This window comes from Scyliorhinus torazame, chromosome 11 (assembly GCF_047496885.1).
Source record: "Scyliorhinus torazame isolate Kashiwa2021f chromosome 11, sScyTor2.1, whole genome shotgun sequence".
In the NCBI taxonomy this organism is placed as follows: Eukaryota; Metazoa; Chordata; class Chondrichthyes; order Carcharhiniformes; family Scyliorhinidae; genus Scyliorhinus; species Scyliorhinus torazame.
This window is the reverse complement of record NC_092717.1, coordinates 9,724,028-9,748,025: the sequence shown is the minus strand read 5'-3', so window position 1 is coordinate 9,748,025 and position 23,998 is coordinate 9,724,028. Positions and strand designations below refer to the sequence as shown.

The window sequence follows — 23,998 nt, the reverse complement described above, 5'->3', positions numbered from 1 at the left end:
CATCCGGTACAGGCAGGATGTGACGTCATCCCCTAAGTGCGCCTACCGCGGCACCTGCTGGGAACTGTAGTTCACCCTGTGTCCTTGGTTGATTGGAGTGAATTGTTCCCTGGAAATATTACATCTTCATATATTATTCCGAGGATTCAAGGAAAAATGCATTGATATAGCTTTTTCACGCTTTGGCAAAGTCAATTATATACTTTCTGAAATGTAGGAAATAAGATCCCACAAATAGTGATGAGATAATAACTGGATAATCAGTTTTCATGGTGTTAGTGTTCCTGTGTCAATATATATATTTTTAAAAAATATTTTTATTCTCCATTTTCACATTTTCTTCAGACTTTACACCCCACCAACAAACAGTAAACGTTAACAAATACAATGTCAATCCCCCTACCAACAGCAACGATCCCATCCTCCCACCACCCACCAAACAACAGCCTACATGACAATATTTTTTTTAAAAAAAATTTAGAGTGTCCAATTCATTTTTTCCAATTAAGGGGCAATTTAGCGTGGCCAATCCACCTACCCTGCACATCTTTGGGTTGTGGGGGTGAAACCCACACAAACACGGGGAGAATGTGCAAACTCCACACGGACAGTGACCCAGAGCCGGGATCGAACCTGGGACCTCGGCACCATGAGGCAGCAATGCTAACTACTGCGCCACCGTGCTACTCCTGCATGACAATATAAGCATCAAATAAAACTAAACCTCCCAAGGAGGAATAAAGAAAAAGGAATCAGGAATCGCCCCTGGTCACCGTTGACATATATAGTCCAGGCCCCTCCCTAATATTCAATGCCATTCAATCCCCGAAAGAGTACCGTGAATGGCACCCATGAATTGTAGACCCAGCCCCCTCCCAGACTCCTCCCCTCCACTTCCTCTTGTAAGCTCCTCCCCCCAACCTCGGTTCCTTCCCCCAACTTTTCACCCGTCTAGACTCACCAAAACCTGTTCTACCAGGCTCCGATGGCCGCAGTCCTTCCCCCCACCTCACTCCCGTTCACTGGCCGGCTTAAACCAGCCAGCGTGGAGGTCCCCGCCCGGGTCTCGTTCCCCCTTGACCAGTCCCAGGAAAACCAAGAAATCCCCTTTAGCACACAACCCCAGCATACACACCCAAGTCCCAAAGAACCATCATTGCAAATGAAAGTCCCAACTCTTCCCTTGTCCAAATATACAGCGTCGACTCATTGAGTACATACACCAACACGCAGTGAAAAAAGAAAGTTACATGAGGCTACAGCGGTACACGACCCGCTCTCAGTCCCATTTTTCAATTCTGCCACAGTCCTTCTGCCTTCGCAAACTCCTCCGCCACTTCTGCCGTCCCAAAATAAAACTCCTTGGATTTGTAGATCACCCTCAACTTAGCTGGATGTACTATGCCGCACTGCACCTTGCTGATGTACAGTGCCTTCTTCACCTGGCTGAAGGCAGCCTGCCTCCTTGCCAGCTCCACCGTAAAGTCCTGGTATATGCATATACCAGCTTCAGCCCACTGCATCACCCGCTTCTGCTTTGCCCAGCACAGGACCTTCTCCTTCACGCTGTACCTACGGAAACACACAGTTACTACTCTTGGCGGCTCACTCGCCTTTGGTACAGGCCTCCACGCCCGATGAGCATGATCCAGTTCATATCGAGAGGGATCGTCCCCCTCCCCCAACAGCTTCGCCAACATCGTGGCAAAATACTCAGTCAGCCTCGGGCCTTCCACCCCTTCAGGCAGACCCACGATCCTCAGATTCTACCGCCTGGATCTGTTTTCCAGGTCTTCCATTTTGGCTCTCAGAACCTTGTTGGTCTCTGTTACCTTCCGCAACTCCTTCCCCATCGAGGTGAGTTGATCACTGTGCTGTGATAATACCTCTCCCACCTCCTTCAGTGTCTCACCTTGCTCCCACCTCCGCCGCTGCGCTTGATACCGCTGCCCTCACCAGGACAATTGCCTCCTCCACCAGCACTCTCAATACCACCCCCATCTCCTTCTTCATCGCTTCCATGTGTTTTGTGAACTGTTTTTCAAGTTCCACAACCATCACTTTGGTCATTTCTTCTGCTGTGAGCGATGCGGCCTCCCTTGGTGATCCAGCCTCTGCTTTCCTTACAGTTCTTGCGCTGACTTTTCCACTCACCGACAGACTTTCATTAACCCCCTTTTTCATGGCCGTCTTTTTCCCAAGCTTGGATATTTCTCCTCCCTGTGCCTTCTTACAGCTTTTTCAGCCTCCATTGCCCCTGGGACCGGGCGTTAAACCCCAAAAATTCCTATTCCCGAGCGGGAGCCCTCCAATGTGCGGCTGCCTCCCGCCCGCTGTCACCGGAAGTTCCTGTGTCAATATTTATCCATCTGCCAACATCATAACAAACAGTTGGTCATGTGTTGGTTGTCCCTCGATTCACGGATGTGGTTCCGCCCTGGGTCTTTCATTCATGCGACTGAAGAGGCCAATTGTTTTGGGACAGGATCCAGGGTACTGGAATTTTCTTCCTTTTCTTTCCTGCCCTGCTGCTCTGCCTTGACATGTGACTCTAGGTGAGCAGCCTGCTGGACAAGTTGTTGCCATTCTGAACGATTAAGAGCAATCTCCTCCCAGCCATTAATGTCAATGCTCCCGCGCTTCAAGGAGTTTCACAATGTTTTTGAAGCTTTTTCTTTGTCCTCCCCTGGAACCACTTTGGCCATATAGAACCTTGCAGCGGAGACACATTTTGGCCATTGAAGTTTATTTTGCAGTTTTGCCTGAATACCTGTGGACATGGCTTCAAGAAGGACATTGCTGATTGTAGGAACATGTGGTGCACACACTGGTTGCTGCATTCCAATTCTTCCCTTCTTAGACAGTCCCTCGGGATTAATGATGACTGGTTTCCACTCCGGTGGGTTTTGAGGCCGATAAATTCAATTTGTCCTATGTAGTCTTTCTGTGCTTTTGTCAACATCTCAATTTTGCCTCTGCTCTTTTCTGATGAAATCTCTCATTGTGTTCAAGGCCTTCTCCATTTTGGTTGGTGACAAGCCAGGGATTCCCAGGAGTTGGTGGGAATGTTTTCCCTCTTCAGGGATGCTTTGAGAACATCCCCCAAACATCTCTGTCTCCTCTGTGTCCAAATTCCAAACAAAGCAGTTGCTTAGAGTCTGGAGTCAGTTTTGAGTTTCCTGTAATACAACAGTGATTACACCTCCAAAGTGGCTGTGAAGTGCTTCTGATAATCCTGAGCTTGTGAAAGGTGCTATAGAAATGCAAATCCTGGTTTAGCACAGGGCTAAATTGCTGGCTTTGAAAGCAGGCCAAGGCAGGCCAGCAGCACGGTTCAATTCCCGTACCAGCCTCCCCGAACAGGTGCCGGAATGTGGCGACTAGGGGCTTTTCACAGTAACTTCATTTGAAGCCTGCTTGTGCCAATAAGCGATTTTCATTTCAGTTCATTCATCTTTGATTTCAAAAACAAAACTTTCTGGGATAATACTTTCATATCTCATGGAGGAAGGTTGAACAGTGTGGGCCTTTACTCATTGGAGTTTAGAAGAATGAGAGGTGATCTTGTCGAAACCTGTTAGATTCTGAGGGGACTTGATAGGGAAGGTGTTTCCTCTACAACTAAGTGAGTTTAAAAATAAGAGGCCTCTCTTTTCGGGTGGAAATTAGGAGAATATTTTTCTCTCTCACTCACTCTCTCTGGGATTACTCTTCTTCCCCGGAAAGCAATGGAGACTGGCCACTGCTGCCTCACAGCACCAGTGACCCAGGTTTGATTCCGAACCTCGGGTCACTGTCTGTGTGGAGTCTGCACATTCTCCCAGTGTCTGCATGAGTTTCCTCCGGGTGCTCCGGTTTCCTCCCACAGTCCAAAGATTTGCAGATTGGCCATGATAAATTGCCCCTAGGTGGGGTTACAGGGATAGGGTGGGGGATTGGGCCTAAGTACGGGGGTCTTTCAACAGGCTGGTGCAGACCCGATGGGCCAAATGGCCTCGTTCTGCACTATGGAGATTCTATGATATGTCAGAAAGATTCTTGATAGGCAAAGGATTCAAGGATTATGGGAGCCAGACAGGAAAGTGTAATTGAGTCCACAAACAGATCAGCCATGGTCCTAACGAATGGCGGAGAAGGCTCATAGGGCTGAATGACCTACTCCTGTTCTTACTTCCTCTGTCCCTATATACAGTTCAAACTTTGCTTCTCTCATGCAACCATTCAAAGTAATTGAGGTTTAAAGGTTCACACAATTATACAGTCTGTATGTATATGAAATATATCGGTCATATAGTTTGATGTCAGATACCAGGCTCCCAAATCAGGTCTTCTTCTCTCAACTCAGAGGACGCACCAGAGGACAGAAGAAGCGCTTCAAGGATGTGCTGAAAGCCAACACAAAGAAATGCAGCATTGGCATCAACTCCTGGGAGACCGTCACCTTGGACCGAACCGGCTGGCGGCAGAGTCAGTGGGAAGGATCCCAGCATCTTGAGACTGCAAAATGAAGAGGGAAAGCGAGAGCAGTGAAAGGGACATGCCATGACCCAAACTGCTAACACATGACCAGAAGTCCCACCTTAGTACGCCAAAGCTCCTTCAGCTTTGACAGTCATTGGACTCGAAACATTGGCTCTTTTCTCCCCCTACACATGCTGCCACACCTGCTGAGATTTTCCAGCATTTTCTCTTTCGTCCCACCTTAGGACAAAGGTCTGTGGGCCCCAAATGAGTGGCACCAGCCCCATGGAAGACAATCTTGCTGGTCAGCAAGGGATAGCCAATATAATTCATAGTAAGAAGTCTTACAACATCAGGTTAAAGTGCAACAGGTTTATTTGGAATCACTAGCTTTTGGAACGTTGCTCCTTTATCAGGTGAGTGAAGAGATAGGTTACACAAACTCAGCATAGAAAGACAGAGCCAATGATGCAAGATGATACTTTGAATGTGAGTCTTTGCAGGTAATTAAATCTTTACAGGTCCAGATGGTGCGACTGGAGCGAGGGATAATCACTGGTTAAAGAGGTGTGAATTGTCTCAAGCCAGAACAGTTGGTAGGATTTCGCAAACCCAGGCCAGATGATGGAATATCATTCATCTAATGTATGTGTAGCATAATTAGGTATGCATATTAATATAGAGTGACATATTGTGAAACTTCAACAAAGGGAAGAAATGCTTTTGTGGAGTATAATGTGGGCTAGCATGGGCCAGATGGGTGAAATGGCCTGCTGCAGTGTGGATTCAGTGGAGCAATGCAGGTCAGCTGTTTGCCCCGGCGACCCGGAAGCAGTGTGAGGTGGAGGCGCATGGTGCGGCCACGTCACCGGAAGCGGGGAGCCACTTTTCCCGGCGGGCTCTCCGCGCTGCGCCTCAGTCGGCGGGCTGGTGGCGGACGGTGAGGCGGGGGCGTATTTTGTGCGAGGAGAGGGCCGACCGGGCCTCGCCTCCCCTTTCCCCGGGCGCAGCATGGCGGACAGCGGCCTGGGCGAGTGGTACCGCAACATCCCGGTGGTGACGCGCTACTGGTTCACGGGCAGTGTGATCCTCCCTGTGATGGAGAGGCTCGGCATGGTGAGCGCCAGGAGCCTGGTGCTGTGGGCCGAGCAGCTCTTCAACAACTTCCAGGTAGGGCCACTGCTCCCTGGGCCAGAGGGCCTCTCTCTCGCTCTCTCCAACCGTCCTGAGGGGGTGAAGAGCTCCTGTCCTCACCTGGATTGTTGTTGCCAGACACATTCTCACTGTTATCCTCTGCCTGTCGGTGCTCCCCGCAGGTATCTGTTTGCTGATGTCAGGGAGATGGATTTTGCCAGCTTCTCGCCCGCAGAAGCTTTCCCTTGGGGTGTGATGTTCAACAGGTTCAGTCACTAATTTACCCCCCCCCCAACACCCACTAATTTGCCCCCCCCAACACCCACTAATTTGCCCCCCCCCAACACTCACTAATTTACCCCTCTCCCAACACCCACTAATTTACCCCTCTCCCAACACCCACTAATTTACCCCTCTCCCAGCACCCACTAATTTACCCCTCTCCCAACACCCACTAATTTACCCCCCCCAAAACCCCTGTCAACCACCTCGGGACCCGAGTGGGAGCAAGTCGTACTCCATCCTGAGGGACTGCCTCTTTACAAAAGTTCCCCCCGTCCTTGAATGGGGCTCAGCCCACCTGAATGCCTGCGGGTCTCCCAGTGATGCTGTTAACGTTCCTCCGAGGTGGGACAGCCAACCCACCCTACACACAGTGCCTGCACCCTTCTCCAGCCTCTGTTGTTCTGGGGTGATTCACCCCGAATAAAGACAGGAAAACCACCAGTTTGAAAACTGCTGCCTTTGGCTTCAAGGGCCAAGGTCAGATCTGAACCCTATGACACAGCAAGTTTGATCATCCCACCCACCCCCCACTTCGGACAATTTAAGTTATGACATTAAATGAAATTAACCTTTCAATCGACCCTGGAAACCGGCTGCTTTGACCAAGCCTCTTGTCAATTGCCCTAATGGAACAAAGAACAGCACAGGAACAGACCCTTTGGCTCTCCAAGCCTGTACCGGTCATGATGCCAACCATAATATCTTCCTGTGTGCTTCAGTGTCAGGTTTTGCCTGATATTGGCCCTGTGAACCACCTTGGGACATTTGACTTTGGGTGAAGGTGATATACAAATGAAGTTATTTGTCACTTCTGTCTTAATTCCATTCCGCCTTGACAAAAATCTGAATTTTAGGTTGACAAGGCCTAAAAGGGCAGGCAACGTTTAGTTTGTAAAGTGCAGTTAGTGTACTGTTGGAGGAGGAACATGTCATTTGTTTCTAATCTGAATCTAAAAAAAGCAATTTAAAATATTTGGTGTATATATCAACCAAGTTGTTATGGAATGTTGCATCATTTTGAATCCACCGAACAATGTGTAAACACATTTGCATTTTTATGAATATATTCATGTATATGTAAATGATTTGCCAGTGGTTGGAGTTTGCATATTGGTTGATAGGTGAAACTTTGGGACTCATTTTTTAAATTTGTTATCATCACTTGGGGAGATTGTGGCGCAGTTGTAATGTCACTGGTCTAGTTGTCAAGAGGCCCAGGCAGGAACATAGGTTCAAATCCCATCATAGCAGGCGTTAGAATTTACATTCACTTAAAAAAAAATTTTTTAAACTCTGAAATTGAAAATTAGCCACAGTAATGGTGACCATGAACCTGTTAAATGTTGTAAAAGCCCACCTGGTTCACCGATAGCACTTGGGGAAGGAGATTTGCCATTCTTGCCTATGACTGCAAACCCACAGCAATGCCTTTGACTCTTTAAAAAAAAAAAAAAAAAAAAATTTTTATTAAAGGTTTTCATAAAATATCAATAACAAAATGAGAAAGAAAAAAGAACCCAACAGGGTTAAGTACAAAACACAATCTAAAAAAGCAACCCCCCCCCCCCCCCCCCCCCCCCTGTACCTAAATAATAAATTAACATTAACACCCCGACTTAAGACAACAGGTGTATACACCCTCTCAGACCCTTCCAGTGTAAATAACATAAACAAAAATAAAGTAAACCCCCCACCCCCCCCGAGCTGCTGCTGCCATTGACCAATGTCTATCGTTCTGCCAGAAAGTCTAAGAACGGTTGCCACCGCCTAAAGAACCCTTGTACCGACCCTCTCAAGGCGAATTTCACCCTCTCCAATTTAATGAACCCTGCCATATCGCTGATCCAGGATTCCACGCTTGGGGGCCTCGTATCTTTCCACTGAAGGAGAATCCTTCGCCGGGCTACCAGGGATGCAGAGGCCAGAATTCCGGCCTCTTTCACCTCCTGCACTCCCGGCTCCTCTGCCACCCCAAATATTGCGAGCCCCCAGCCCGGTTTGACCCTGGATCCTACAAACCTCGACACCGTCCTCGCTACACCCTTCCAAAATTCCTCCAGCGCTGGGCATGCCAGTGTGTGGGTGTGATTTGCTGGGCTCCCTGAGCACCTAACACACCTGTCCTCACCCCCAAAGAACCTGCTCATCCTTGTCCCGGTCATGTGTGCCCTGTGCAGCACCTTAAACTGTATGAGGCTGAGCCTCGCGCATGAAGAGGAAGAGTTCACCCTCCCTAGGGCATCTGCCCACGTCCCCTCTTCGATCTCCTCTCCCAACTCCTCCTCCCACTTACCTTTCAACTCCACCACCGAGGCCTCCACCTCCTGCATCACCTGGTAAGTTTCCAAAATCTTCCCCACTCCCCCCCCACCCCCCCGAGAGCACCCTGTCCTGTACTGTGTGGCAGTAGCCGTGGGAATTCCACCACCTGCCGTCTGGCAAACGCCCTTATCTGTAAGGACCTGAAGGTGTTCCCCGGGGGGAGTCCGTACTTCTCCTCCAGCTCACCCAAGCTCGCTAACTTCCTACCCACAAACAGGTCCCCCAACCTTCGTATGCCTGCCCTGTGCCACCCCGAAAACCCTCCACCTGTTCTTCTTGGGGTGAACCAGTGGTTCCCCTGTAATGGGGTCCACGCCGAGGCCCTAACTTCCCCCCTATACCGCCTCCACTGCCCCCAAATTTTGAGGGCCGCCACCACCACCGGGCCTCATTGAAGGTCCTAACTTTTAACAGCGGGCCCAACAGGGCCATATATTTTTTATAGAACTCGACCGGGAAACCGTCCGGCCCCGGTGCCTTCCCCGCCTGCATGCTTCCTATCCCTTTGATCAGCTCCTCCAGCCCAATCGGGGCCCCCAGTCCCGCCACCAGTCCCTCTTCCACCTTTGGAAACCTCAATTGGTCCAGGAAACGGCCCATCCCTCCCTCCTCCCGTGGGGGCTCGGATCGGTACAATTCCTCGTAGAAGTCCCTGAAGACCCCATTGATGCCAACCCCACTCCGCACCACGCTCCCTCCCCTGTCCTTAACTCTCCAGATCTCCCTAGCTGCGTCCCGCTTCCGAAGCTGATGGGCCAGCATCTGGCTTGCCTTTTCCCCATACTCTTAGACCGCCCCCTGGGCCTTCCTCCACTGCACCTCCGCCTTCCTGGTGGTCACCAGGTCGAATTTGGCCTGGAGGCTGCGCCTCTTCCTCAACAATCCTTCCTCAGGAGCAATGCCTTTGACTCTTAACTACTCTCTCAAATGGCCAAACCAGCCACTCAGTTCAAGGGACAAGCAACAAAAACTGGCCTTGCCAGCGAGACCCACATCCCATTAACTTATTTTAAAAAAAACTTGTATCGTCTTTCTACAAATCTGCACAACCATGCTCATCAGTTTGGGGCAGTCCATAGAATTCCTACAGTGCAGAAGGAGGCCATTTGGCCCATCTGCGCCTACCTTCTGAAAGAGCACCCTATCTAGGCCCACTCCCCCACACTACCCCTGTAACCCCACCTAACCACATCTAAGGGGCAATTTATCACGGCCGATCCACCTATCCTGCACATCTTTGGACTGTGGGAGGAAACCCACCGGAGGAAGTGCAAACTCCACAGACAGTCGCCCAAGATTGGAATTGAACCCCGGTGCTGAGACAGCAGCGCTAACCACTTCTAACCAGGTCTTCCTGCAACATATACTGGATGTTGGTCCCTGGACAGCCCACCTGATGTCTTATTTCATATAATCTTAATGACTTTATTTCGGCATATTTTAGCAAAGTGGTCTTTCTGCTTACAGCTATTTAGTCCTTTCCTTTTTTTAAGGATAAACTTGCTTTTCTTCGGGTGGCATGGTGGCGCAGTGGTTGGCACTCCACATGGCGCTGAGGACCCGGGTTCGATCCCCGCCCCGGGTCACTGTCCGTGTGGAGTTTGCACATTCTCCCCGTGTCTGCGTAGGTTTCACCCCCACAACTCAAAAAGATGTGCACGGTAGGTGGATTGGCCACTCTAAAGTGCCCCTTAATTGGGGAAAAAAATAATTTTTATTTTTTATAAACTTGCCTTTCTTGGTGCCTGCCAGGACCTCGGAATGTCCCAAAGGGCTCTCCAGGGAATTATGTACTTTTGGAAGCTTATTCACTGTTGTAATGTAGCAAATGCATGGCAATGTGAACACAGAAAGCTCCACAAACAACAATTTGTCAACGGCCAGTTAATCTGCTTTTGCTTTGGGGATGTTAATCGAAGGATAAATATTGGTCGAGACATGAGGGGGAAACTCGCCATTCTCAATTTAATGCACCAGTCGATCTTTAAATCCATAACTGCGGGAATGCTGCACTGGGAGGATGCTGCATTTTAGGTGAGACATCCAACTAGGATACTGTCTAGCACCCTCGGGTGGATGTAAAAATCCCTGTGAAAAGTATTGTAGAAGTAATATGTTCTACCAGTATTTATCCCTCATTACATCGTTCTTTGATGTGCCAGTCGGCTGCCACATTTCCTGTTTTGTAACTGACTGTGCTTCAAAACTGAATTGGCTGTAAGGTGCTTTGGGGCAACCTGGCATTGAGAGAGGCACTTTGTAAATGCCAGCCAGCCACCTCTTTTTCGAAAGGTAGAACATGGAGCTACTAGAAGAGCAGAATAAGGATTGCAAAGAAAGGCGTGAAGTGTGGCAAGCCATCAAATGTCAGAGAGTTGTCTAACAACTGGAGACCTTGGAGCTTTGCATCTGTATAGATTTATCGCTGCTCTGTTCATTTAACAGTATTTGTGAGCAAAACAGTTTTTGCACCGTTGAATTTTTTTTCTCGCCATGGCAGATAGTGTATGCTAGAAACATGAGGGCGGCACAGTGGTTGACACAGTTACTTCACAGCGCCAGGGTCCCAGGTTTGATTCCCGGCTGCGGAGTCTGCACGTTCTGCGTAGATTTCCTCCGGATGCTCCGGTTTCCTCCCACAACCCAAAGATGTGCAGGTTGGGTGGATTGGAAATGATAAATTGCCCTTGGTGTCCAAAAAGGTTAGGTGGGGTTACTGGGCTGCGGGGAGAGGGTGGATATGTGGGCTTAAGTAGGGAGCTGTTTTCCAGGGGCTGGTGCAGACTGGGAGCCAAGTGGCCTCCTGCACTGTAAATTCTATAATTTTTGTTGCAAATAGCTTGCATATTTTGTTTGTTTTGTGCTGTACTGTGAAGCTAATGAGCAACCAAACTTGTTCTTTTATATACACAGATATGGAGGCCACTTACTGCGAGTCTGTTTTACCCAATGGGATTCCATTACTTGATTCAGCTGTACTTCCTGTATTCGTATTCCTCGAGCTTGGAAAGAGGTTGGTTTCTACTGTGTTTACACTGGGTCCAGTGAGCACCGTTTATCCTTACTCCGAAAAACTCTTGTGAATCAAAATACTACCGCAGGAGTTTGTCCAGACTAAAAGCGTGATCTTTTGCTAAAATTGCTGTTATTTTAAAAAACATACTTTTTAAAAAAAAAGTCTTTGGGCAGTTAAGCATTTTGTTCCCAAGCTTTCATTATCGTAAAGAGGCATTGTTACCATAGAACTTCCATTTCTGAAGCATTGTTTGTTACGCGAGCCTGGGAATGGTCTACACAATATATGTGACAAGGCACCGTGTTCAATCGTCTCTTATATTTGTCATAATTTATTTACCCTGTTGCATCTTTTCAAAACTCTCGAGCCTCGTTTTCACAATCTCCGTAAAACCAGGACAGGAAATTAGGTTTTTGCTGAAGATTGAAAATCTCTGACCTTCGCGACAAAGCCAAAAAAGCTTTCTTGTTTGAAACTATTGCCAAATTATGGGATAATGACGGAAGGTGGAAACATCTCACTCAGCTGGTGTAGTGGAAATAGAGTGGGATTTGTGCTTCACCATTGGAATTGTCTGGGGAGTTTGAAACTGTGAGCAGTGGGTACCTGACCTGGGGGCCGACACTAGATCCAAAATTCACGCCTGTGCTTTGAATTTGTGAAGTCAGCTGGTTTTATATTGAGGTAATCTGGTGGACCAGGGAAGTTCAAGCAGACATGGCCACAGCTCTTCCTCTTCCCAGTTTTTCTTAGCTTTAAATCTGGAATTAATGGACTTTTTTTTTTACACAAAAAAGGTGAGGGTAAATTTAACAGGGATAACAATCTGACCAAATCAACACAGTGGCCAGTGGAGCTGGACTCTCAGAATGAGTTTGTCAAAATTTCTCTTGAGATTTCCCATAACCGTTAATGTGCGCTGTAACAATCCTGCAGGAAGGCAGCATCAAATAGCTCTTGTAGCTGTGCCAAAATTCTGCGCTTCATGTGTTTGTGGGCATGCACAGATGGCTTTAGATTCTACATTGACAGGAGGCGGTTGCTCAGAGGAACGCACTGGTATGGATGGAAACCCACAAATTCAATCCTGGTTCTGGTACGGTTATAATGGCAGGAAATTGAGTTTAACTTCATTCTACATTTACCACAATTTACATAAATATATATCTTTCAACTCTTACCTTTGATACAAGTAGGTTCACAGAAATATAGCGCTTTGTTTTCACATTATTGGGGGATATATTAAAGAATGAAAATGTTGAAGGAATGTCTCGTAGCCCCTTCCTATCCTTAGTTTAAAGCGATAAATTATTCTCTCTTTTTCAGGAAACCCCCCCCCCCCCCTCCATCTCTCTGGAAGGTGCAAGTGTACAGACCAGTTGGATTTCTGGTCTGTGTTGAGTTAGCTAGATCATAGCCAGGGGTTTACAATTGGTCACGATATCCCATCCTTGGTGCGTGGATGATAGGTGGTGGCAATGACAGAATGGGCGACAGGGTAGCACAGTGGTTAGCACTGTCCTTCACAGCTCCGGGGTCCCAGGTCTGATTCCCGGCTTGGGTCACTGTCTGTGCGGAGTCTGCACATTCTCCCCGTGTCTGTGTGGGTTTCTACCGGGTGTTCCAGTTTCCTCCTGCAAGTCCCGAAAGACGTGCTGATAGGTAATGTGGGCATTCTGAATTCTCCCTCTACTGACCCGAGCAGGCGCCGGAATATGGCAACGAAGGGCTTTTCACAGAAACTTCATTGCTGTGTTAATGTAAGCCTACTTGTGACACTAATAAAGATTATTATTATCAGGAAGCAGAGCCTTGAATCACCCCTCCCCCCAAAGAAAACCAAGTTCCTTTGCCAATGTCACTCGAAACCTGTTGTAACGCCTCAGCTCACGGCGAGGTGTCATCCCGTTCAAGAGTGGGATCGAACCATGGACAATCCTGATCAGTGTGACGGCCTTACGCTGGAGGTCACACTGACAGTTCTGCCATTGGGAAATATCGATGCATTTTACTGTCATTCTTAATGCCTGAAGGAACGGTCTGTACTGTAATTCTTCTTGTGTTTCTTTTTAATAGGCTTCTTTGATGGCAGGACGGCAGATTACATTTTCATGTTGTTTTTCAACTGGATTTGCACGGTGGTATCCTTTTTGTGAACAGATGTTAAAGAACTTGCATTTCTATAGCGCTTTCACGACCTTGAGACACCCCAAAGTGGCTAACGGCCAATGAAGCACTTTCTGTTACTGATTCGCTGCTGTAGCGAACACGGCAACCAATTTATACCCAGCAAGCTCCCTCAAACAACAATGTGATAATGACCAGAGAATCTGCTTTTGGTGATGTTCATTGAGGGATAATTATTGGTGAGGACATTGGGAGAGATATCCCTGCTTTTTTGAAATAGAGGCAGGGAATCTTCCAGAGTGGGAGGCCCCTCGATTTTAACACCTCACCGCATCTCCAGAGGCGCAGCACTGCACTGGAGTGTCAGCCTGGGTTTGTTTTCCTTGCGTCCAAGTCAATGGAATGGGACTTGAACTCTTAACTTTCTGACATCTCCACTTAATGGGAATGAATGTGCCATTCATGTTTTCCTCAACAGCACTGTAACAGATAGTTGGGTTAACCATGGGAATGCTTGTAAGTATTTTGGCAGGAGGTGGCTACACTTCATGAAAATCTAGTTAATGTCTGATTTTTAAAATGATGTGAGAATTGCCATTTTAGTTTGTCAATTACCACCGTTGATGTTTCATTGTGATTCTTTCCAGTATTCTACCATCGAGGGCCGAGCCTTTGGCTCTTGTAGCTGCAGCTTTTGTTAAAAAGCACAATATAAATACAAGTCTTTTCCTCCCCACTCCTGCTCTCTATCGTGTGAAACACCTTGAAGCATTTTGTAAAGTGCATTGTACTTTCCTGTAGTTAATGTCCATTTTTTAGCCTTGAGTAAGTGGTTAAAAAACCCTTGCATTTAAAAAATCTGCGTTTTGGTGTATGGTTTATACTGTAGTGCCATAAATTCTTGGGTTTAAACATTTTTTTCCTACTGTGCAGTTTATTTATTAGCCTGACCGTGTGAAATATTGTCTACATAATTTTTCTTCCCATGTCCTACCCCTTAAAGAGTGTTCATTAATTCGAGGGAACACCTGGGACTTTAATACCCGGGGGCAAGATAATTCTATCAGCATATCAGCTCGCGTGTGGTCTGCCCCAGGTTTGCAATAGCAAAACCATAGCTCCAGCCTTGTACCTTTTCCATCAATATGGTGGTCACTGAGAGACAAAGGGAAAAAGATCCTGCTGCAATCTGAGAATTCTTAATGAGAGAAAATGAGTGGCTTCTTCACAAATGAAAGGTGAGGAGAGGCAAGGTGGTGCAGTGGTTAGCACTGCTGCCTCACGGTGCCGAGGACCCGGGTTCGATCTGGCCCCAGATCACTGTCCATGTGGAGTTTGCACATTCTCCCCGTGTCTGCGTGGGTTTCACCCCCACAACCCAAAGATGTGCAGGGTAGGTGGATTGGCCACGCTACGTTGTCCCATAATTTGAATTTTTTTAAATCATCACAATTTGGCACATGCTGCCATGATGATTTTTTAAAATAAGTTTTTTTTTAAATGAAAGGTGTGTTTAATAATTTCTCAGGTTTATGTTCATGCCTGTAGGGGCTGGAGTGCATCATCAGCCCCAAGAATAACTTTTGTCACCACCAATTGAATGGGTTATTAATTCATTTGTTTATCATTTATCAAAAGAGTTCCCTTCCCATTTAAGGGGTTGTTTGCTTGTTTATCGAAAAGAGTATATAGAGGAGCTTCTGGAACATGGTGAGTTAGTACACGGGAAGTAATGATTCATTCCGGAAACAAATTAAACGTCAAGACCAGGATTGGCGCTCAGCTTTACCATTTGGCTCATGATCCATTTATCAGGAATGGGGGTGATGATTCCCTTTTTTTTCGGTGCATTCCAACCTAAACCTTTCACTGTTGCTTACCAAGCACGTGTTATGCAGGCATGTTTCCTCAGCACGCAGCCAGGTGAAATGCAGTGATAGGTGTACAAATTTACATGAAAGAAGAACATGGGCGGCATGTGGCGCAGTGGTTAGCACTGGGACTACGGCATTGAGGACCCGGGTACGAATCCTGGCCCTGGTTCACTGTCCGTGTGGAGTTTGCACATTCTCCCAGTGCCTGCATATGTTTCACCCCCACAACCCAAAGATGTGCAGGTTAGGTGGATTGGCCAGGCCAAATTGCCCCTTAATTGGAAAAAATAAATAATAATTGGGTACTCTAAATTTATGAAAGAAGAACATGGTCCATATAGCCTAGCTCCTGGGCAAGCATACGGTCCGTGTGGGATATCAAACCATAAGTGCGAAATTGGAGTATTTTATTCACACCCTTTGCACTCCGATACCTTTCGTAGCACATTCCAAACAAAGTAAAGCTAACTTGTTTTGCTGAGTATTGACACTGGGCTTGGTGATGCGGTGCTGGAAACATACCTGCTGCTGTGAGATCACACCCACACACCTGAAACTGCAGCAGTATAGATCCTGGGTGTTTGAGGGAACGCACAAACCGAGAAAGATGGTATCTGCCAGCTGTTTCCTCTTTTGCCACGACCGATAACTAACACAGATTTAAACTTTCCCCGTTGACAGATACTGTTTGTCCCCCTTGTTTTGACGGTCGTGTATGTGTGGGCACAACTCAACAAAGACCAAATTGTAACATTTTGGTTTGGGATGACGTTTAAGGTAAGAGAATCAAAGGCATTGTTGTTGATTTGAAGTGTTGGGAGTAATATTTGCAGTTCCAGGTAGCTTGGTCACTGAGTCAGTATGCACCCCATCTGATTTGTTAATGCCCCTTTGACAGAACCCTGCCAACCCTTGACCTCTTCTACCTAGAAGACCAAGGGCTTCAGGCACAGAGAAACAACACCGCCTGCTCATTTCTCTCAAATTCACACACGTTGTGACTTGGAACTATATCGCTATTCCTTCCTGGTTGCTAGGTCAGCCTGGAGCTCCCTGTTGACCTCTGTGTTTACCAACACCATGCAACTCACCTCATGATGAGGGCAGTGAGGGATAGGCAATAAATATTAACCTTGCCAACAATGTCCATAATCAATGAACAAATAAAAATATCCCCAATTTGATCCATGGACTGTGCCTAGTCATAGAATCCTTACAGTGCAGCAGGGGGCCATTCGGCCCATCGAGTCTGCATGACCCTCTGAAAGAGCACCCTACCTAGGCCCACTTCCCACCATATCTCCGTAACCCCACCTAACCGTTCCAATAAGGGGCAATTTAGCGTGGCCAATCCACCTAACCTGCTCGTCTTTGGACGATGGGAGGAAGCCAGAGCACCCATAGGAAATCCACACAGACACTGGGACAATGTACAAACTCCACATAGTCACCCAAGGCCAGACTTGAACCCAGGCCTCTGGCACTGTGAGGTAGCAGTGTTAACCACTGTGCTGTCCAGGCGGCACGGTGGTACAATGGTTAGCACTGGTGCCTCAAGGCGCTGAGGACCGCAGGTTCCACCCCGGCCCTGGGTCACTGTCTGTGTGGGGTTTGCACATTCTCCCCGTGTTTGCGTGGGTTTCACCCCCACAACCCAAAGATGTCCAGGTTAGCTGGATTGGCCACGCTAAATTGCCCCTTCATTGGGAATAAATAAATACAACCCATGCTGCCCAATGTACAGTGACCATTAAGATATTATAAGGATTGCACTGGAGACATACCCTATACCGTGATGTGTTATTCATGAAATCTCACAACTGAGATTGTAAGAACTATTGACCGGAAAGGACATTATTGCAGAATCTTTATAAGCTCACCACTCTAGCAGAGTCTGAAGGTCTACCATGGCAATGGCTACCCAGAACAGGGTCATTAATATGGATAACAACTCTTTCAGAGGCTAATGACTGGAACATTGTAAGCCATAAAACAAAAGCCAGGTCCAGACACCAGATAAACATCCTTTTATGAAATCCTAAAATTCCCACAAATAGCAGTTGAAGCTGGAACAGTTGTTAATTTTAAATCTGAAATAGAAAGATTTTAGTTAAGCAAAGATATTAAGGGATATGGACCAAAGGCAGGTATATGGAGTTAGGCCACAGATCAGCCACAATCGCATTGAATTGAGGGGCTGAATGGCCCACGGCCTGTTCCTTTTGAAGGAGGACCTCCGAGCCATTCACATCCTGACATGGAAATATATTGACATTCCTTTGTTATCACTGGGTCAAAATCCCAGAACTCTCCCTGACAGCGCGTGTACCTATATCACAAGGGCTGCAGCAGTTCAAGAACGCTGCTCACCACCACCTTCTCGAGGACAATTAGGGATGGTCAATGAATACTGGCCTAGTCAGTGAAACCCACAATAAGTAACATGGCTCAAGTGACCATTTTGAAATCTCTTCATACAGTTGAGAACTCAAATTAGCAGACTGGCCTGCTTCTATCTCCAACCTGCCAACATCCATAGAATCCCTACCGTGCAGAAGGAGGTCATTCGGCCCATTGGGATGCACCGACCCTCCGAAAGAGCACTCTATCCCTGAACCCCTGCACGTTGATCATGGCCCTTCCACCTAACTTGCACACCTTTGGGCTGTGAGAGTAAACCAGAGTAGTAGTTGACTACTGTTAACCAAGATGTGGAGATGCCGGCGTTGTACTGGGGTGAGCACAGTAAGAAGTCTTACAACACCAGGTTAAAGTCCAACAGGATTGTTTCGATATCACTAGCTTTCGGGGGTAGGATTTCGCAGGCCAGATGGTGGGGGATGATTGTAATGCGACATGAATCCCAGATCCCGGTTGAGGTCCTACCAACTGTCCTGGCTTGACACAATTCACACCTCTTTAACCTGGGGTTACCCCATCTCTGGATCTGTAAAGATTTAATCACCTGCTATTGCTCTCATTCCAAGCATTGTCTGGCATCTTTGAATTTGTCTATATATATGTTTCTGGAAATACCTCTTCATTCACCTGAGGAAGGAGCAGCGCTCCGAAAGCTAGTGATATCGAAACAAACCTGTTGGACTTTAACCTGGTGTTGTAAGACTTCTTACTTTAACCAAGACAGCAGCAGGCTGTTCCAATTAGTCTTTGTTGATTATTTTTTACCCTTGAACGATCATAGCTATTAAATACTTTAGTCTATTGTAACGTAGGGAAAGACGTGCAGCAAGATCCACAAACCGCAACGGGAGAAATGACTGAATAATGTGCTTTTAATGAATGAACTGGTTGAGTGGTAAATGGTAACAAACTGGGCCTTGGTTTTAACATCTCGCCCAAAAGACAGGCACCTACCCTGACCGTGCAGGACTCCCTCAGTACTACACTGGGAGTGACAGCCTGGATTATGTGTCCAAGTCTCTGGATTGCGACTGGAGCTCATGTCTCCCTAACCTGGGCAAGAATCTTACCACGAAACCTGGGCTGGCACAGAGGGTTACGGATGTTTCCAATCATTAGAGAACGTGTCTAACCTACATTCTCCATCTTCCCAGTGAGTTTGTACTGTACAAGTTGGGAGATTGGTGTGAGTAGTAGAAGCCACTCTACCTGTACACAGCGAAGCATGTGACAATGGATTATTCATAGTTCCTCCATGAACTACCCTATAATCACTCTTCAATAAAGTTTTGTTTTATGGCTTACAATGTCCCAGACATTAGCCTCTGAAAGAGTTGTTATCCATATTAATGACCCTATTCTAGGTAGCCATTGTCTTGGTAGCCCTCAGACTCTGCTAGAGTCGTGAGTTTATAAAAATCCTGCAAACAAATATTTTAATAGTGATACAATACAAAGATCTTCACCCTTATTTTACCTTTTTTTCCCCACAGGCTTGTTATCTACCTTGGGCTTTGCTCATATTCAACTTCATTCTGAGAAATTCGTAAGTGCACGAGAGATTAAGTTCTCTATTTCTTTTATCTCTCTGGTACACATGATCAGAGTGTACAGTATTGAGGTCGGCTGATGAGCCTTGTAGACCATCGTGTCTGCACCAACTCTCCAAATCAGCATCGTAGCCAAGTGCCATTCCCCTGCCTTTTCCCCGTACCCCTGCACATTGTTTCTATTCAAGTATTCACCTAATGTCCTCTTGAATGTCTCATTTGAACCTGCCCCCACCACACATCCGGGTATGCGCATTCCAGACCCCAAACACTCGCCGTGTGGAAGTTTTTCTCGCATCACACTTACTTTTGCTAATGACTTGAAACCTGTGTCCCCTTGTTCTTGATCCTTTTACGAGCGGGAGCAGTTTCTCCCTGTCTACTCTGACCAGCCCACTCATGATTTTGAACATCTCGCAAATCTCCTCAGTCTCCTTCTCTTCAAGGAGAACAGTCCCAACCCCTCCAATCTATCCTCCCAACTGAACACAACTCACAGTTAAAATTCTGTCACATTTAATGCCAGGCGCCAATATTGGAGGAATTGCAGTGAAAGAAAGAGCACAATCGGGCGGGAAGCTGCCCAGCCTGGATTTTGTTTCACAAATTTAGAGTACCTAATTCTTTTTTTCTCATTTAAGGGGCAATTTAGCGTGGCCAATTCACCTACCCTGCACATCTTTGGGTTGTGGGGGTGAGACCCACACAGACACGGGGAGAATGTGCAAACTCCACATGGACAGTGACCCAGAGCCGGGATTGAACCCGAGCCCTTGGTGCGGTGATGCAGCAGTGCTAACCACTGCGCCACCGTGCTTCCCCTGCCAGCCTAGGTGCTTAACCACTCAACACTGTGACCAGACAATGTTAAGTTGCCCTGATGTCAGTGCAGACTATCATGGGGATTGCCTCCAAATAAGAGGCTTCAGAGATTTACTCTGGTCACTGTCTAAAGTGTGGTTTGTTCTTTAGCAATGTCACAGTTATGTTTCATCCTTTGTTCAGGTGATGGGTTTAAAATTGTCAATGCCTTTCTCTGTCAAGTTCACTAGTTTTCTTGAATCCCTATAACACACTTGTTTGAAAACTTGCTAAATGTTTTTGGGGGTTTTTGCTAATTATTTTAACTCTATGGCAGGGTAATGGATGAGCTTGTTGGTATCTTTGTTGGCCACATGTACTACATCCTGATGTTTAAATACCCTCAAGAATACGGCGGGAGAACATTTCTTTCTACACCACAGTTCCTGTAAGTAAACAGCTTAAGTAAACCGATACTTTGCTCCGGATTTTGTACCACTGAATCTTTAACCATTTTGGTTGTCGTTTTGTGAGGGATTATATTTGTGGGAAACTCTTATTACCTTTTTCATCTCCTGTCGCCCCACTGCAGGACTCGATGGTTTCCTCCGAGGAGGGGTGGCGTGTCGGGGTTTGGAGTCCGGCCGCCCAGCAGGAGACCCCCGGCTGAAGATCAGGGCAACCGATGGGGGAGAGGCTATTTCTGGGGTCAGGGTCAAAGATTAGGAGACAACTGAACACTTTTTCTATAGAAGAGCCCAAACACCTGCATTTGTGTTGACTAACGAGTATTGTGTGTTCTGGGATCACTGGTGAAAGTTATAATGATTGTGGGATGCTAGTAGGATGTCATGTCTTAGCTCCTAAAGAAAGGACAAGAAATATTGATTTGGAACTGTACAAATGTAAATCTCCTGTAGACTAAGTACCATAAATTTGATCTTTACGGCAGAATCTAATTTTGTGAAGATTTTTGTAGAGTAAATGAAAGTTTGTAACCCAACTGATTTTTTTTTTTTTTTTTAAGTTTATCAGTCTGCACAGGCAAATATTCTTCTAGTTCCAAAAGTTGAATCTTGGTTACCCACTGCAACGGGCCATGTTCCTCTTTCACCTTCCTTGGGGCATACCAGAGATCATCTAGTATAGGGTGGATGGGCTGAATGGCCTCCTTCTGCACTGTAAATTCTATGATCTAGAAGAGCATTACAGTAAAGCTACTTTACTGATTTCTCCACTGTTTGAAACCGGGTTAGCCGGGAAGCTGCTCTTGCAGAGTGCACGCACGTGCTGCCCTTGTGTGTGGCACTTTGACCCAGTTTTACAATAGAATTCCTGGGTCTGCAGCAGAACCGAAAGCTGGGGGGGGGGGGGGGGGGTTCTGTGTGTGAGTGGTGTTGGTAGAGGGTGTGGGAAGGAAAGCTGTCAGTAGATCAGCTGATTGCCCAGCAACGCAACACCCGTCAGCAAGGGATTACAGTCTGAAACACTGCACCAACTCCTGCTGAGCATCCCTGGTGCCACTCAACGGGGATAGTGGATGTTACGCTGTGCCTTGTGTATGATTCTTTCACACCTTTCTAAGGTTTGGTTAATTGGCTGCTTTCTGTTTTTCTATTCAGCAAGGGTGAAAAATAGGACGTCCATCAGCAAATAGAGAATAATGTTTAATCATTTTTTTTTTGTGCTACTTTTTTAGCTATATCATCGTGATCAGAGTTATTGCTAAGTTGGATTTCTACCTGTATTTGAGGTCTTAAACAATTTGGGGTGATTCTCCCGAATTGGAATAACTATCATCCTGACTAGAAGCGGTGTTTTCAGCGACAATGAGACTGTTCAGGGAAACACTGATTATACCAGCATGGAATAAATTAGGAGAAAGAGTGGGTCAATCAGCCCCTCCAGCCCGCTCCTCTCTTTTTGATTATTTGCTGCCACCTCATTTCCGAGTCGATTGAGTGGCACCAGGGTGAGGCTGGCAAACTGCACTGTTCGCCAGCGTTACGCTCAAGTCGGGCACAAAACTGTGCCAAAGGAGGAGCCCCATTTGTTTCCCGAACTCCTAGCCTGGCTTGTGAACCAGGATTGGTATTGTTTTGAGCCATTGATGGAGAGAAACCTCACGTTGTTCCTGTTGTCCAGCTCCTTATTTGTGGGCCTTAGGAGTGGTAGAGACTTTGGAATATATTTGCAAAGGTTGCTGCAGCTCGAACAAAAGCAGCTAGGTGACCAACAGTGCCAAAGACATGCACATTGCTTTGAACTTGATGATGTTCCCTCCACGATCGTAATCAATGCTTCCACACTGAAATATACTTTATCGTTTTATAAAAACGTCATGGGAGATCATATTCAACATGCACCTTAAAATAAAAGAAAACCACTTCTGAATTTCATACCTCTGATAAGTGACCTGGAATATGTCCTATACCCCCTCCTCCTGTCAACTTTTTTTCTACTCTAAATTCTTATGTCCTTATTTATAATGGAAGTATGTTGCCTGTAGTTATCATTCCCTGCCAGTGGAGGCAGTACAGTGCCACACCCTACAGGAGGACCTGAAGCGACTGGAGCAGAGTTTTCCTGGACACTTTCCATTATAACCGTGGCTGTAGGAATTTGTATTGGGAAGAAGGTTATTGGTATTTACAATGGACGTACAAAAAAAGATAGAACGTGCAATTATTTTAGTGGGGGCAGTTGGGTAGTGGGTTAGCACTGCTGCCTCACGGCGCCGAGGTACCAGGTTCGATCCCGGCTCTGGGTCACTGTCCGTGTGGAGTTTGCACATTCTCCCAGTGTTTGCATGGGTTTTGCCCCCACAACCCAAAGATGTGTAGGGTAGGTGGATTGGCTAAATTGCCCCTTAATTGGAAACAATGAATTGGGTACTCTAAATTTATTTAAAAGAAAAAAAAATTAGCGGGGGCAGAATTACATCTCCACTGCCTGCATGCTCTGGAAGATCAACGACTATACTGAGCACCTAAGAAATAGCTTTCGGACAGCAGTAACTGCACTGTCCAGTTTCGAATAATCCATTTACATGGTCACTAAGCAAATTGTAAGGGTGAATTTTGCAAGTGAATGGAGGTCAAAGTTAAAAGTGCAGTGTCAATTTGTTGACCTTCACTCCCTTTAAGTCAGGTGGGAGTGAGGAATTGGTGAATTAACACATTGTTCCATGTTGAGCTAGACTGTTTTCTGTTTAATTCACTTCAAAGTCAAGTGTTAATGAGCGACCAAGGACAGCTCGTTTGTCCTTGTAACCCAAAGGTGATGTTCAGTTCATCAAACCCAGGCAGGTACGCAAGGAGCAAATTAAAGTGTTGCGCTCCTAACCTGTGACTACAGTCTAGACACTGGAGATGTGGGGACTGCAGTTTAACACAGCACAGTCTCGCTAGATTGCCTGTGATTACAGGGTTTAATTATTAATGAATTTGAAAGCCTGGAACCTCCCTTTACTTTGTGGTTGATTTAAGTAGGGTACCTAAGGTTTCTTCTTCAACTTGGATTGGAATGTGTTGTGCACGGACCCAGAAAATGTATTAAACTTTTCTTAAATCACAGGATGCCCCAGATGGATGAGGAATGGTTTTGATTTGTTTTCTGCCTCCCATGAAATATGATTTCTTTCTGCAATGTGATAGATTGAATTAGGTCTTTTTTTTGTGCTAGTTAGTCTATTCCATGGAGGAAGGTTGAATGTATAAATAAAAGATTATTGGCGAAACCTCAAAGGTTTTACACTTGGTGTATACTGGTCTCTTGAGCTGTTTTGTATAAAACATGTACGCTTTTGTAATTAAATCACAAACTGCTGAAATTCTAAAATCAGTAGAAGCATTTCAGTGGCTTATCTTCTGTTCCTGTGTGCAACATTAATACAGCATATTACTGCATTAATACAAACATGTTGCTCACATTCTGTGCTGGGTAATCTTAAGAGGGCGTGCGGAATATTGCAATCCTTATGGCCGGTGAAGAAGTCACAACCAAAC

General features: G+C 46.4%; 1 protein-coding gene across 1 annotated transcript; it reads left to right on the top strand.

Moving 5' to 3' along the window:
• Window positions 1–5,370: 5,370 nt before the first annotated feature.
• derl1 (derlin 1) lies at window positions 5,371–23,834 on the top strand. The gene is made up of 8 exons (XM_072466922.1): window positions 5,371–5,631; window positions 11,116–11,215; window positions 13,295–13,359; window positions 13,835–13,861; window positions 15,901–15,996; window positions 19,134–19,186; window positions 20,329–20,439; window positions 20,584–23,834. Exons 1-8 carry the CDS (start codon window positions 5,473–5,475, stop codon window positions 20,726–20,728), a joined length of 756 nt encoding a protein of 251 aa, XP_072323023.1. The 5' UTR covers window positions 5,371–5,472; the 3' UTR covers window positions 20,729–23,834.
• The last annotated feature ends 164 nt before the right edge of the window (window positions 23,835–23,998 follow it).